Below are 12,309 nucleotides of genomic sequence, written 5' to 3'. Positions count from 1 at the left end.
ATTCCGAAAGTCACACATACATATCAAAAGACTTATTTTGAACTGAACAGCAAATTACAAGTAATGACGCTGCATTAAAAAAAAAAATCAAAATGTGACATTCTTAAAAGTAATAGCTTTTTCAAAGAAAATATTACAATGGATAAGAATAGAGAAGTTCTGAGGTAAAATGTGAGAATAGAGAAGTTTTGTGCTGAAAATTTTAAGTCCCAGAGGCTTAAAATGCTTTTAATAGTTTATGGTGGCTTTAGTGATTGGTTGTGACTTATTTGTAAATGCCATGTTAAATTGTCGATGCCCTATTTAAGAGAGCAGTGTGTACATTATCCTGCTGGTTGGGGGTCTATTGTAAACCACACTGAAACTTGCAAAGAGCTAGAAGATAAACTTTTAAATAAAAATAAATATTAAAAACAATGCCATTGCAGTCCATCTGTGATATACAGATACAAGGTAAGGTCTGGAGCTACTCTTAGCCTGGGCTACTCCTTAGTCAGAGCAGAGCTGCCAAAAAGCAAAATCTGGTGCCATCATCATTCATGCTATCCTGTCACACATTACTGAGTAAGGCTTCCTAAGCACTTGAGTTCAGGAGTACCTCTCTCTCCCTGATAGATTCGAGAGGTTGAGTTCAGATCAGTTCATGAAATATAACCAATGCTCTCCTACTTCTAGGCCTCACTGCTGGAGAATGATTTCACAAGTTGTGATTTCTCCAACCATGGTTCTTGATATGCCCATTTTCCAGTCCATTTCCCCCTTTCTGTTAGTCACCCCTCCTCTGGATTGCTTGCCTTTTGGAACCTTTCCCCACTCAGCTTTCCATTCCATAGTCTCTCTCCCATGTCCATATAGTAGGACTGAAACAGATTTTTGACATCGAAAATCCCTACCCACCACCACCAGGAGGCAGCTGAATGTGGGAAGTGCTCCAAGTAATGCAGTGGTAGTGGGGGCCCTTTAACTGTGGGCCCAGCACTGGAACAGGGACGGCTGGGCAATGCAGCAATTTTCAGGGCTGTGGGGGGTGAGCAGGGAGCAACAGGAAGCCCACACACCTGCTGGGAGGACACGTGGGCTTTTTGGTCTGGTAGTTCTACTCACTGCTCCTCCCTAGAAGAAGCTCTGAATGAAACCACCAGACCCAGAAGCCCACGCGTCCTCCCAGCAAGTGTGCGGGCTTCCCAGGGTGCCCCTCCCCACCTCTCATAAAAATCGTTGCACTGCCCAGCCCCTGACCCAGTGCTGGGTGCACAGTTAAAGGACTCCCACCACCGCCACATTAGGGCACTTGCCCCGCATTCGGCTGCATCTTGGGTGGGGTGGGGGTGGGGGTAAGGTTTTCCAATGTCTGATATCCCTTTTTTCTGATGTGCACAGTCCTAACCTATAGCTCCTCTTGTCTCTATAGAAGTACAGGAGTTTTTTCCCAAACAGAGCCCATGATTATCATGCTCAAAAAAGTGGGACTGCTTCAGAAATTCTGTTGCTGAACGTTCCATGTCTTCAGCAAACAAAATGCAAACATCACATGAATTCACACTGACTCAGGCAATCAGTGCCATAGGCTTCACAAGCGCCACCACAGAAATGATTAGCATATTAAAATACAGTTAACTTAAAAGTTAAGAAAAGATTCTAGATTGCTATTTAAATATCTATACCTCTACTCTGGTATCAAATTTCATTATCGCATTGGGTGTGAAGTAGATTTTGAGTTCAGTACGGCCTCCCACAGGTACTACACCCTGAAAAGGCATGATAATCATTCCAGGAAGAGGATTGGCATCAACAACCTGCCAATACAAATAAGTATTATGATGAAACTTAAATTCTAGGAGTTCTTCTGTAAAGAAATACACCTCCCTGTTTACCACCTTATAAAATATAGCCAAGAACTACATTACCATTCCTCTCACTACCATGAACATGTTGCCAACTTTTACTTTTCAACTTTATATTTCTATACAACATCTTTTTAAAATCAACCATTCTACAACAGAGGTGCCTTTTCCAAGGGTTGGATCACCAGGATGAAAAACTCAACTCCCAAAATAAGACCCGAGGACTGTTTGTTCTGGAAGCTATAGGGGTTGCTCCCTGCTATACAAATACGAGTATTTATATACCACTTTTCAACCCAAGTTCCCAAAGCGGTTTACATACAGAAATTAATTAATTAAATGGCTGCCTGTCCCCAAAGGGCTCACAGTCTAAAAAAGAAACATAAGAAAGCCACCAACAGCCATAGGAGGGGTGCTGTGCTGGGGTTGGATAGGGCCAGTTGCTCTCCCCCTGCTAAATAAAGAGTATCACCACTTTTAAAAGGTGCCTCTTTGCTCAGTTAACAGGGGTTTGCTCAGCAAGCAGGGGTTATGATACTGGACTGCCCAGATGTATCTGAAGTATCTACCTCTAGGGCCAGTATCCCAATCAAATTATTGTATTGCAAGAAGCAACAGCTGGAGGTTGCGGTGTAAGCACTGAAGGACTGGATTTTGCACCTGTCTATTCATGTGGACTGGGAATTCCAGTGAAGTTCTCTGGGAGGTAAGTGATTCTTCCTGAGCATCCTTCCAAGCTAGCATTAGGTATTTTTCAGCAGCTGCCCAGAACCCAGGACCCTCAAAAGAACTCACTGCTCCTATCGTTGTATGAGGGTGGTTAAGTGACTATTTTAGCCCACCCAGGTAAAAGAGGTTCCATGGAGGGCAATTTGCTAAAAAAAAAAAGCCAAGAGAGCCCTGACACCTGAAGCAATTTGCCAAGAAAGCCCTGACACCTAAAGCCAGCCCTGCTTCTTTCCCTAAGAATCTCTTGCTTCTCCACTACAGTATTTAATGTAGTAAATTACACTACATAATGTAGGAAATACTGACAATTACAAGGTCAGTATTTCCTGCTTCATATGAGCTGGTCACAGCCTCTTCAGTGCTGCTGACCAGGTGATTAGTATTGCAAACATTGCCACATGCCACTAGGACATCATTCAGTTTGCTAGGTCTTTATCTTAGTTCCCCATAATTAGAAAGTGCTGGCCTCCTTTTTGCCTCATGCCCTGATGGAGCATGGCCTGACAGAACACTCTCTGTTCACTTCTGCATCAGTGTTTGGGTAGACTTGGATTTTGGATGCAGGAGCTGTACAAAAGAATCCAATCTGTTATCTCCTTTAGCATATGCCTTACCTGGAAGTATGCATGATTATGTCCCACATTTTGAAGAATGGCTGTCTTGAAGGTCGGTAAATGTAGAGGAGCATAGTTGAAGGTGATCCTTTGTTCCTTAAATTGCACACTGGTGGAGCCAAGCTAATATTGAGAAAGAAAGCAAATAAATAAATAAAATATCTATGCACATTCTACAAAACACATTGCAGATTCTCTTGTGACTTTATAGAAGCCAGACAAGGTTGTGAGCATGAATAAAACATCCAACTTCGGACTTGGGATGCAAAAAAAAAAAAGGAAGAATTATGTTCTCAAGAAATTAACCACCGACCCCATGACACTGTGCAGTAAAAGAGAAACATCTGTTTTATTTCACTTGAAAGTTAATGTATGAAACTACTAAATTGCTACTAGAATTTTTAGCAGAATATGCTTGATATGCAACAGCAACTGGGAACTTGTATAGGAAAAAAGTGAATTATGACCCCACTGATACTCTCCTTCTCTTCCTCTTCCATCATTAGTCTAACACACATAGTGTATTTGCTCCCCCGCCGCCACCGCTTGACTATATTTTCTCATTCCAGTAGAATACCTCATAATCTGATAGAAAAAAACTATTAACCTATGTTTGGAAAGGCCAAAAACAGACACAGCAGAGGATATAGGGCTATGGAGGCCAAGAATACCAAGCAATGGAAGAGGCTGCCTCAAGTGGGCTCAGTTTAAGAACATAATGCAAGCTGAGAAGTCTGGGTTATGAGCTGCACAGAAAACAGTGGTGACAATAAGAACATAAGTACAGCCCTTCTGGATGAGGTCCAAGGCCTATCTAGTCCAACATCATATTTCACACAGTAGTCCACGAGATACTTCTGGGAAGCCCACAGGCAGGAGGTGAAGGTATGCACTCTATCTTGATGTTGGTCTCCTGCAACTGGTATTCAGAAGCACCCTGCCTTTGAGCACTTAAGTAGCCTATAGCCACCAAGACCAGTAGCCATTGATAGAAATCCTCCATGAATTTGTCTATGCCCCTTTTAAAACCATCCAAGCTGGTGGCTACCACCACCACATCCCATGAAAGAGAATTTTAAAAAAAAATTCCCAAAGAATTCAAAAAATCAGCAGACTGACCAATCTACTTCAAAATCAATACAAAGACTCCTGCTAACCTGTCCTACATCTGAGACCACTTTTAGAACTTGAGGACAAGCCATTTCAGAGAGACACAAGGGAGAGAAGAGTGGGGTAAAGTTTACCCTTTTTAATGAATACAATGAGCAGGTCCCTTCATATGGGGGTGGAATGATGGTCCAAGAGGCAGGGGAAGGTGGCTTCAGTTCCAGACATTTTTGTATTTTTCTACCATGAAACAAGCTACTCATGAGACTTTTTGGAGTTTTTTTTTAAAAGAAAATAATTTTAAAATCATTTAAAAAACCAACTGATCAGCTTCAAAATCAATAAACAGAGTCCTAATAACCTGTCCTACATCTATGCCAAATTTCAGAACTCCATTTCAAAAATATAAGAGGGGCCCTCTTTTTCCTTGGGGAAAATAATGGGGCCCTCTAGGAGATGTTACTATGGCCTATATTTTTGGGCTATGGAAGCTCATACTGAAAAGGGAACAATGGACTGGAAAATGAAATAAATGGAAAATCTAACATTTTGCTGTGTGCTATAAAAAGACTCTACCAGAGAGACCATACTCAGGCTATGCAAAACATTTTTTGTTTATTCTTGTATTTTGATGTATCTATTACATTTACATTTCATGTATCTTTTGCTACATTTCACCATTTTATATGCCTCAAGTCTTTGAATAAAACTTTTAAGCTTTAAAACGTGTGATCGTTGGGCTCTGGGCTTTTGGTCGTATAAAAGGCTACTGAGGCACTAAAAGAACCAAAAAAATCATTTCAGCATATTTTCAGGAGAGTGGGCACACAGAGCTGGGCCCCCAAGTCTGTGCCTCATGGCACCCCTGGTCACTGAAGTTACTACAGGTGTTAATATGGGGGAAATCTGTTCAAGGGTGCCTCTTCAAGTCAAACACTGACATTCTAAGAATACATGAGCAGCTTGGCATACCCGTGTAGTGGCTCCTCCTCCTCCTTCAGAGAGGTAGCCATGCAGGTCAGAAAGAGATGACAGATGGCACTGGCTACTAGGAATGTGCACAGAACCAGGCAGGGGTGTTTCAACAGCGGGGGGTGCATCTTTAAGGGTGGGGGAGGCGGCATTTACCCCTCCCACCGCATTTCCCCCACCAGCACGCCATTTTGTTAAAGTCCCTTGGGGTGGCAGCATACCTCCCTGACGCCCAGTCACCGCATCTCCCAGAAGTAACCCGAAGTAACTGACGTGCCTGCGTGTGCTGGGCACAAGCACTCATACTTGCAGGCGGGAATGCACGGGCGCATCTGTTACTTCCAGGAGATCCAGCCACGGGGTGGCAGGAAGGTACGCTGCCACCCTCAGGGACTTTAACAAAACGGAGCACCAGCGGGGGAAATGTGGGGGGAGGGGTAAGTGCACCCTCCCCTCCCCTTAAAGATGGATCCCCTCCCCGCCAACAAACCAGCGGAAGTGCCCACTAATCAAACCAGTTCGGAGGCCCATAAAGGACCTTCAAACCAGTTCCGTATACACATCCCTACTGGCTACTTCTGTGCAGCAGTGAGTCTGGATTCAGCTGCAAGCCCTCCTGGGGCACCAGGCCTCAGAAGTCACCTGAAGATTTTGTCCCCAATGCCCATGTTTAAAGAAGGCACAGGAATCCACACTGTTTCTTTTAGCAGAAATGCTGCCTTAGGAAATCTGCACCACTGAGTCTCATTTAACATTCAATAGTTCACTCTGTTTAATCACAGATCTCTTTTTACTGCACTTGTTTAAATGAAAGTTGTCTTTTTAAACTAGAGTTAGTATCACACAGTTTTTCCCAAGGCAAACTAGAAAAAAACAATAGCCATAGAGTAAAACATTACACTGTTACCTTTGCAAGGCATTTTAGTTTAAGTGTTTTCCCTTGATGCACACATAAGTCAAATTCTCCTGTTGTTGGAGAAGAGAAACTTGGATGCCACACCACTTCGCACTCTAGGTCTTTACAGGCTTCTACAGTGCCTAATACCAAAAAGAAAGAAGACAATACACAACCAGCCTAAACAGAAAAGACTGCTAAAAGTGTAAAGATAGAGGGTGAACAGGAATTAGAAAACATAGCTTAAACCCTGAGCTCCAAGTGTCCAGTTCATAGATGTACTTTATAAAGAAATGCTATTAGTCTTTGGTCAATCCCTACTAACTGACCAAAGAGGCACCTAAGGTGATTTTCTTATACTTAGCAGAGGGAACAAGAAAGAGAGCAACTGGCCTATTCAACCCCAGCACAGCATTCCTCCAGTGGCTGTTGCTGGTGTCTCCTTTGTGTTTCTTCTTAGACTGTGAGCTCTTTTGGGGACAGGAAAGCATATTTTATTATTATTATTATTATTATTATTATTATTATTATTTCTTGATATTATTTTCCTATGTAAACCACTTGGAGCACTTTCGTTGAAAAGCAGTACATAAATAGCTGTAGTTGTAGTCTTTGGGCTACAAAACATGAGAACTGATATATAATAGAAAAATAAAGTTTTAATAGGTTTGCAACTTTTATTTGATTTATTAAACTGATTGGTCAAATGAGCTTTTCTACTTTGATTATAGGGCCTTGATTAATCTCACAATATCCCAAAGCCAACTTGTACTTTAAAAGATCCTCTGATGCATTTGTCATTTGTACTCACAGCTCTCCAATAGCTTCTTGCCTAAGCCAGCCCAATCAGTAACAAAAACCAATAAATACTCCATTACCCATACTACAAGGCAGTTACATCAAAAGCTAAGAAGTCTGTTTTATTGATTGTTGTACATGGGATCCAGTCATTGCTTTCCTAGGGGCTAAAAAGGCATTTATTTGGCATGCATGGTGGGCCAGGGCAAGAAAGTAGAGAAACCAAAGAAGTCTACCTAGCAATGCAGACTAGGTTAGAATCCCTATTTGATACTTGATCAAGAGTGGTTATATAATTGGCTGTTACTTCAGAGACATGCTGAAAGGCTGCAGAATATACTGAAAGAGTGGAGAGGCAGAGAGAATGGAATAGTTATTAGTCCTTATAGGAGGTTATATTCATGGAGAAAATTGTTTTAAGACCCTGCATACAGAATGTCAACAGATGCAGCCCTATGCACACTTAACTGGGAGTAAGCCCTACTGATTAAAGTGGGGCTTACTTCTAAGTAAGCATGCATAGAATAGCACTGTAAGATTCTTTAAATCCACTGAAAGCCCTAATTTTTAACAGTTTGTCAGCTGTGTAGCTAAGCCAGTGTAACATAATACTTAGAATGTTGGGCTAGGACTGGAGAGACATGGGTTAAATCCCTGTCGAGTCATAAAGCTCACCTTTGGCTAGTCACCATATGTCAAACCTAACCTACCTCACAGAAGTATTGTGAGGATAAAATAGACAGGGCGAGAACCATGCAAACTGCCCTGAGTTCCTTGGAAGAAGAGTGGGATAAAAATAACCACCACCCTAACTAAATTTACTAGAGTAAGTCCTATTGAAATTTAGTAGTCCTTTAGAGTAACTCCCGAATAGTACTGTAATTTAGTCAGGATGTCAGCCAATTAACTTTACATGTAAATATATTATAAACCAAAGATCTTAACAACAACAAATGTATTCACATCTGTTATCTTTCTTTTTAAGAAGGGCTACCCAGTGGCAGATGTGCCTTTCCCCCCCCTACAGTATTTTAACATTAGACATATTTTAAACAATCTCTCACTGCATGATTTGCTCATTGTTTGGATTAATCACATAATACACTTCACCTTTGTCTGGGCATATGGAAAATGCCATTCCTTTATCTGTGATTATGGGCTTCCACGTAAATTCAGCAGGGTAGTTTTTGCGATTGTATAATGTAACTGTTGCTCTAAATCCAGTTTCTGCCAGGAAACTAAAGGAAGGATTCAAAGTCAGCTCTCTTGCAGATAGTTCCAAGGCAACAGGGACAATGTTTGCTACTACTAACACATGCCCAGTGTGATGCTTGTTTATTGTGTAGATGAAAGATCTGTAATACAGAAAATAGTTTCCTCATCACATGCTTTTATTAAGCTATGCAATCATATAAAACATATTAATTAAAAGCACATCCTGTGACATACTGTATAGGGGTGTTTGAGATGAGCTCCATTTTGAACCAGCTCATTCAATGAGTTCGGAGTTAAAGTGGACCGGCCTCAGCCAGTTCGAAGCGAGCTGGTTCAGAGATATACTGGTAAAGGTGAATCTGGTGAGGATTCCCCCTTTACCAGTACAAGGGCAGGGGGCTGTCCTAAGTACAGACGGGGTGGAAGAGGAGTAAATTTGTACTCCCAAGTACAAGCCACGACGCGCGCACTCCCCACCAGTCTCCCCAGTAGCCCAGACCACCAGCAGCCCGGTTTGGACCTCTGCACATGCACAAGGACTGTTTTAGTGACCTCCGTGCATGCACAGAGGCGATTTGCATGACCATACACTCTGTGTGATCACGCAAATGGCCTCTGTGCTTGCGCGGAGGTCACTAAAATGGCTCCCATGCATGCACAGAGGCATGAACCGGGCTGCCGCCCACAGCCGCAGCTTATTCTTGTGAATACAGATTTACTCCCCTCCCACCCCCACTATACTTAGGACAGCCCCCCTGCTCCTGTACTGGTAAAGGGGAATCCTCATCATCCCCTTTACTAGTATACCTTGTGCTAATCCAACCACCTCAGTTCAAACTCGAACAGGGTCTGGCTCAACCAGGCCAAAGCTGAACCAGGCTGGCTCCAATCCGGTTCAGATTCAAGCCAAACCAGCAAAACTTGTTTTGTGCACATCCCTAATACCGTGTATGTTAGCTGTGACCAAATATTTGCTGCTTCTGAAAATACTCAGCTTTGTACAATAGTGTACTCTATTTTTCTGGGAGCTAAAGTGTAATTAAAAATTTCTAGGACTCCAATGTTTAATCAATTAACTCATCAGGTTACTTGATTAGAAACTTCTGATTATTAAAAGAGGCCCCAAGTGAATCAGGCAACAGATTTAAAAAATCAGTACAAGCTCTTATAAAAACTGCAGGCAGCAACTGCCATCCTCAAAGAGGCATTCCTCCTCTTTTTTACACCGGAGAGAATGCCTTGCCTAGGATGATGTCTACTGTCTCTCTCACACACACTACAAACTATGCTTCACAATCATGAGTTGCATTTATATGCAAATTTATGCAAAATATTAATTGATCAGAACTCATATTTTTATTATTTATGTATTAGATTTCTATACCGCTCTTCCAAAAATGGCTCAGGACAGTTTACACAGAGAAATAATAAATAAATAAGATGGATCCCTGTCCCCAAAGGGCTCATAATCAAAAAAGAAACAGACACCAGCAACAGTCACTGGAAGTACTGTGCTGGGGGTGGATAGGGCCAGTTACTCTTCCCCTGCTAAATAAAGAGAATCACCATGTTAAAAGGTGCCTCTTTGTCAAGTTAACAGGGGGACATGAAAACTCTAAACTACAATCAAACCTCATTACTTGTAAGGGTTCCCTTCCGTGAGCAACGAGGCATTATGCCTATGGGAAACTGAAGGTTAGATTCCAGAACTGAGGGAAAGGGCTAAAAAAAACAGCAATTTAAAAAGCACAATTACTCATTGTACTGTGCTCCACAGGGTCAGCATGTGCCCAGGAATGCCCCCCAAAGCTCTAGATGCTCCCCAAAACTGTGATGAATCATAGGGAAAATCCATTTTTTAAAAAGCAATGAGCCACAAAATGGTTCCTGTAGACAGAAATGAGCCACAAAATGGTTCCTGTAGACAAAATGGCGGCAGGAATTGATTGCCGCTGTCACTTCTGGCCTCCTAGAAACAGCAGGTACATGGCTTTTAACGCTTTTGTATCCTCAGATAATGAAAACAGGTGTCAATTAGACACCCACAGATAAGCAAAATTGCAGAGTCTGCAAATAGCGAGGTTTCCCTGTAAATCCATGAGTGGGCATGTTAACCCACCCTGAAACTCTGTTTTAAACAACTGTGCTGCCAAAAAAGGGGGAGAGAAAAGTTGAGGGCAGATACTAATGCACAGTGTCACACACACAGGAATTTCACACAGTGGCAAAGCAGCTACAATAAGTAATTGCAACAGGGAGGGAAATTTCAAAGTAAAACAAGTACTGTTGTCCAGGTCCTAACCATAATAGGACCCTGACAATGCCTCTGGCCAAAACCCACCAGATGTAACAAGGATGTATTGGCTTAAAAATGGAAGAGAATGTTGGATTCCTTTAGACAGCGTGAAAAGGTATAATTATCAATGGGGAGAGGCTGTGGGGCTCAGCCAGGTCCTGTGAGCCCAGGACCCAGATCTTTTACGTACAGAGCAATGCCCCTAAAATAAACCATCCCTGTTCAGTTTAGCAGTTTTTTTTCTAGCTGCTGCTGCTGCCTCATGTCTCTTTTTAGATTATGAGTCTCTGTTTAATTTATTGTTAAATTTTTATACCGCCTTTCATTAAAACAATCTCAAGGCAGTTTACAAAACATTTAAAACAATACAAGACTATAAAACAGATACACAATAAAATATCAAAATGCAAATCTAATTAAGAGTTTAGAAAGCATGAGCAATAAGACCATAAAATACAGAGCAGCAGCAACAAAAACAACACGCCTATAAAAGCTTGGATAAAAAGCCAAGATTTCACTTGCTTTCTAAAAACTGTGATGGAGACTAAGGAACGGATGCCCACCGGGAGAGCATTCTCTCCTGGGGGTGGTGGAAATAACTAAGGGGGGGAATAACTTAAGGCGGCCCTGTCCCACATGCTTGACAGTCAAGCCTCCCTCATTGTTGGTATGGGGGACAATTTGGGACAGCAAACTAGCTTTTCACTTCCTTTGCTGTGTAAACCAATTTGAAAAACATTTTTGTTGAAAAGTGGCATATACGCATTCCAAATGATAACACAGGATCAAATGAGAAATCTTACTTTCGAAAGCATCCCAATGTGTCAGTCTCAAACACAACTGGAATAGCAGTCTTTGTGAGAGGTGGCATGACATGAGACAAAGGGCTGGTCTGTTGTAGCTCCTCGCTGTTTATTTCTACTTGTATCCAGATATGCATGGGCAGATTATTTATGATATGCATTTTTCTGGTAGATGTAGAATGTACACAAACCTCTCCAAAGTTAATAGTGGAGGGTCCTGGAGGAAAAACAGGAGCAATATTCATCAGCTATAAAGAAAGAAAATTCAACTGCAGAACAACAATATTTGTAGCACTAATGTAAAGGTAAAGCGTGCCGTCATGTCCATTTCAACTCCTGGAGCCCACAGAGCCCTGTGGTTTTCTTTGGTAGAATACAAGAGGGGTTTCCCATTGCCCCCTCCTGTAAGGAGCTCCTTACCTGTTTTTTCAAAGGCACCCCTCCCGTCCCACAAGGGAGTGCACAAACAGCTTGTGAACATTCCTACCCGCTCCTCAAAGGGATGTGGGTTAGTGGCAATAAATGAAAGGTCAGAACTAGCAGGGCTATTGTGAGCAAAAGAAAAATGATTTAAATTAAAATTATTTTGGTGAGCACTCAAAGGTATCACATGTAAGTTTATTTATTTAATTTCTATATCGCCCTTTCAAAAATGGCTCAGAGCTGTATACACAGAGAAATAACAAATAAATAAGATGGATCCCTGTCCCCAAAGGGCTCACAATCTAAACAGAAACATCAGATAGACACCAGCAGCAGTCACTGGAGGTACTGTGCTGGGGGTGGATAGGGCCAGTTACTCTCCCCCTGCTAAATAAAGAGAATCACCATGCTAAAAGGTGCCGCTTTGCCAAATTAGCAGGGGTTATCCCTAGACTGGCCTCTTAGGACTAGTTTAGCCCAAGAGGAACAGGAACCAGAAAGTCTATGGGGCCTCTTGCCTTACCAACTCATGATTCATGACTTGGTTAGAATTCAGCCAGACCTCCTTATCTTTAGATGTGTAGGTTAGGAAAAGGAAAGGAGAGTACTAGAG

At 42.0% G+C, this 12,309-nt stretch overlaps 1 protein-coding gene and 1 long non-coding RNA gene across 4 annotated transcripts in view; one reads left to right on the top strand and one right to left on the bottom strand.

The window, feature by feature from the left end:
• CFAP47 (cilia and flagella associated protein 47) overlaps nucleotides 1–12,309 on the bottom strand; it is a 503,999-nt gene that overhangs the window by 445,030 nt on the left and 46,660 nt on the right. For all 3 annotated transcript variants that reach the window (XM_053311021.1, XM_053311022.1, XM_053311023.1), the window contains exons 14-18: nucleotides 11,274–11,490; nucleotides 8,070–8,314; nucleotides 6,174–6,304; nucleotides 3,188–3,310; nucleotides 1,665–1,796 (exon numbers count right to left, since the gene is read on the bottom strand). In XM_053311021.1, the coding sequence (XP_053166996.1) occupies nucleotides 1,665–1,796; nucleotides 3,188–3,310; nucleotides 6,174–6,304; nucleotides 8,070–8,314; nucleotides 11,274–11,490 (848 nt within the window). The remainder of the gene's footprint in view (nucleotides 1–1,664; nucleotides 1,797–3,187; nucleotides 3,311–6,173; nucleotides 6,305–8,069; nucleotides 8,315–11,273; nucleotides 11,491–12,309) is intronic.
• LOC128351458 (uncharacterized) overlaps nucleotides 7,702–12,309 on the top strand; it is a 31,970-nt gene continuing 27,362 nt past the window's right edge. Inside the window, exon 1 of the long non-coding RNA XR_008319786.1 lies at nucleotides 7,702–7,785. This is a non-coding gene — a long non-coding RNA (uncharacterized LOC128351458). The remainder of the gene's footprint in view (nucleotides 7,786–12,309) is intronic.

This window comes from Hemicordylus capensis, chromosome 3, assembly GCF_027244095.1.
Source record: "Hemicordylus capensis ecotype Gifberg chromosome 3, rHemCap1.1.pri, whole genome shotgun sequence".
Classification (NCBI taxonomy): Eukaryota; Metazoa; Chordata; class Lepidosauria; order Squamata; family Cordylidae; genus Hemicordylus; species Hemicordylus capensis.
This window is presented reverse-complemented; position numbering and strand designations above follow the sequence as displayed.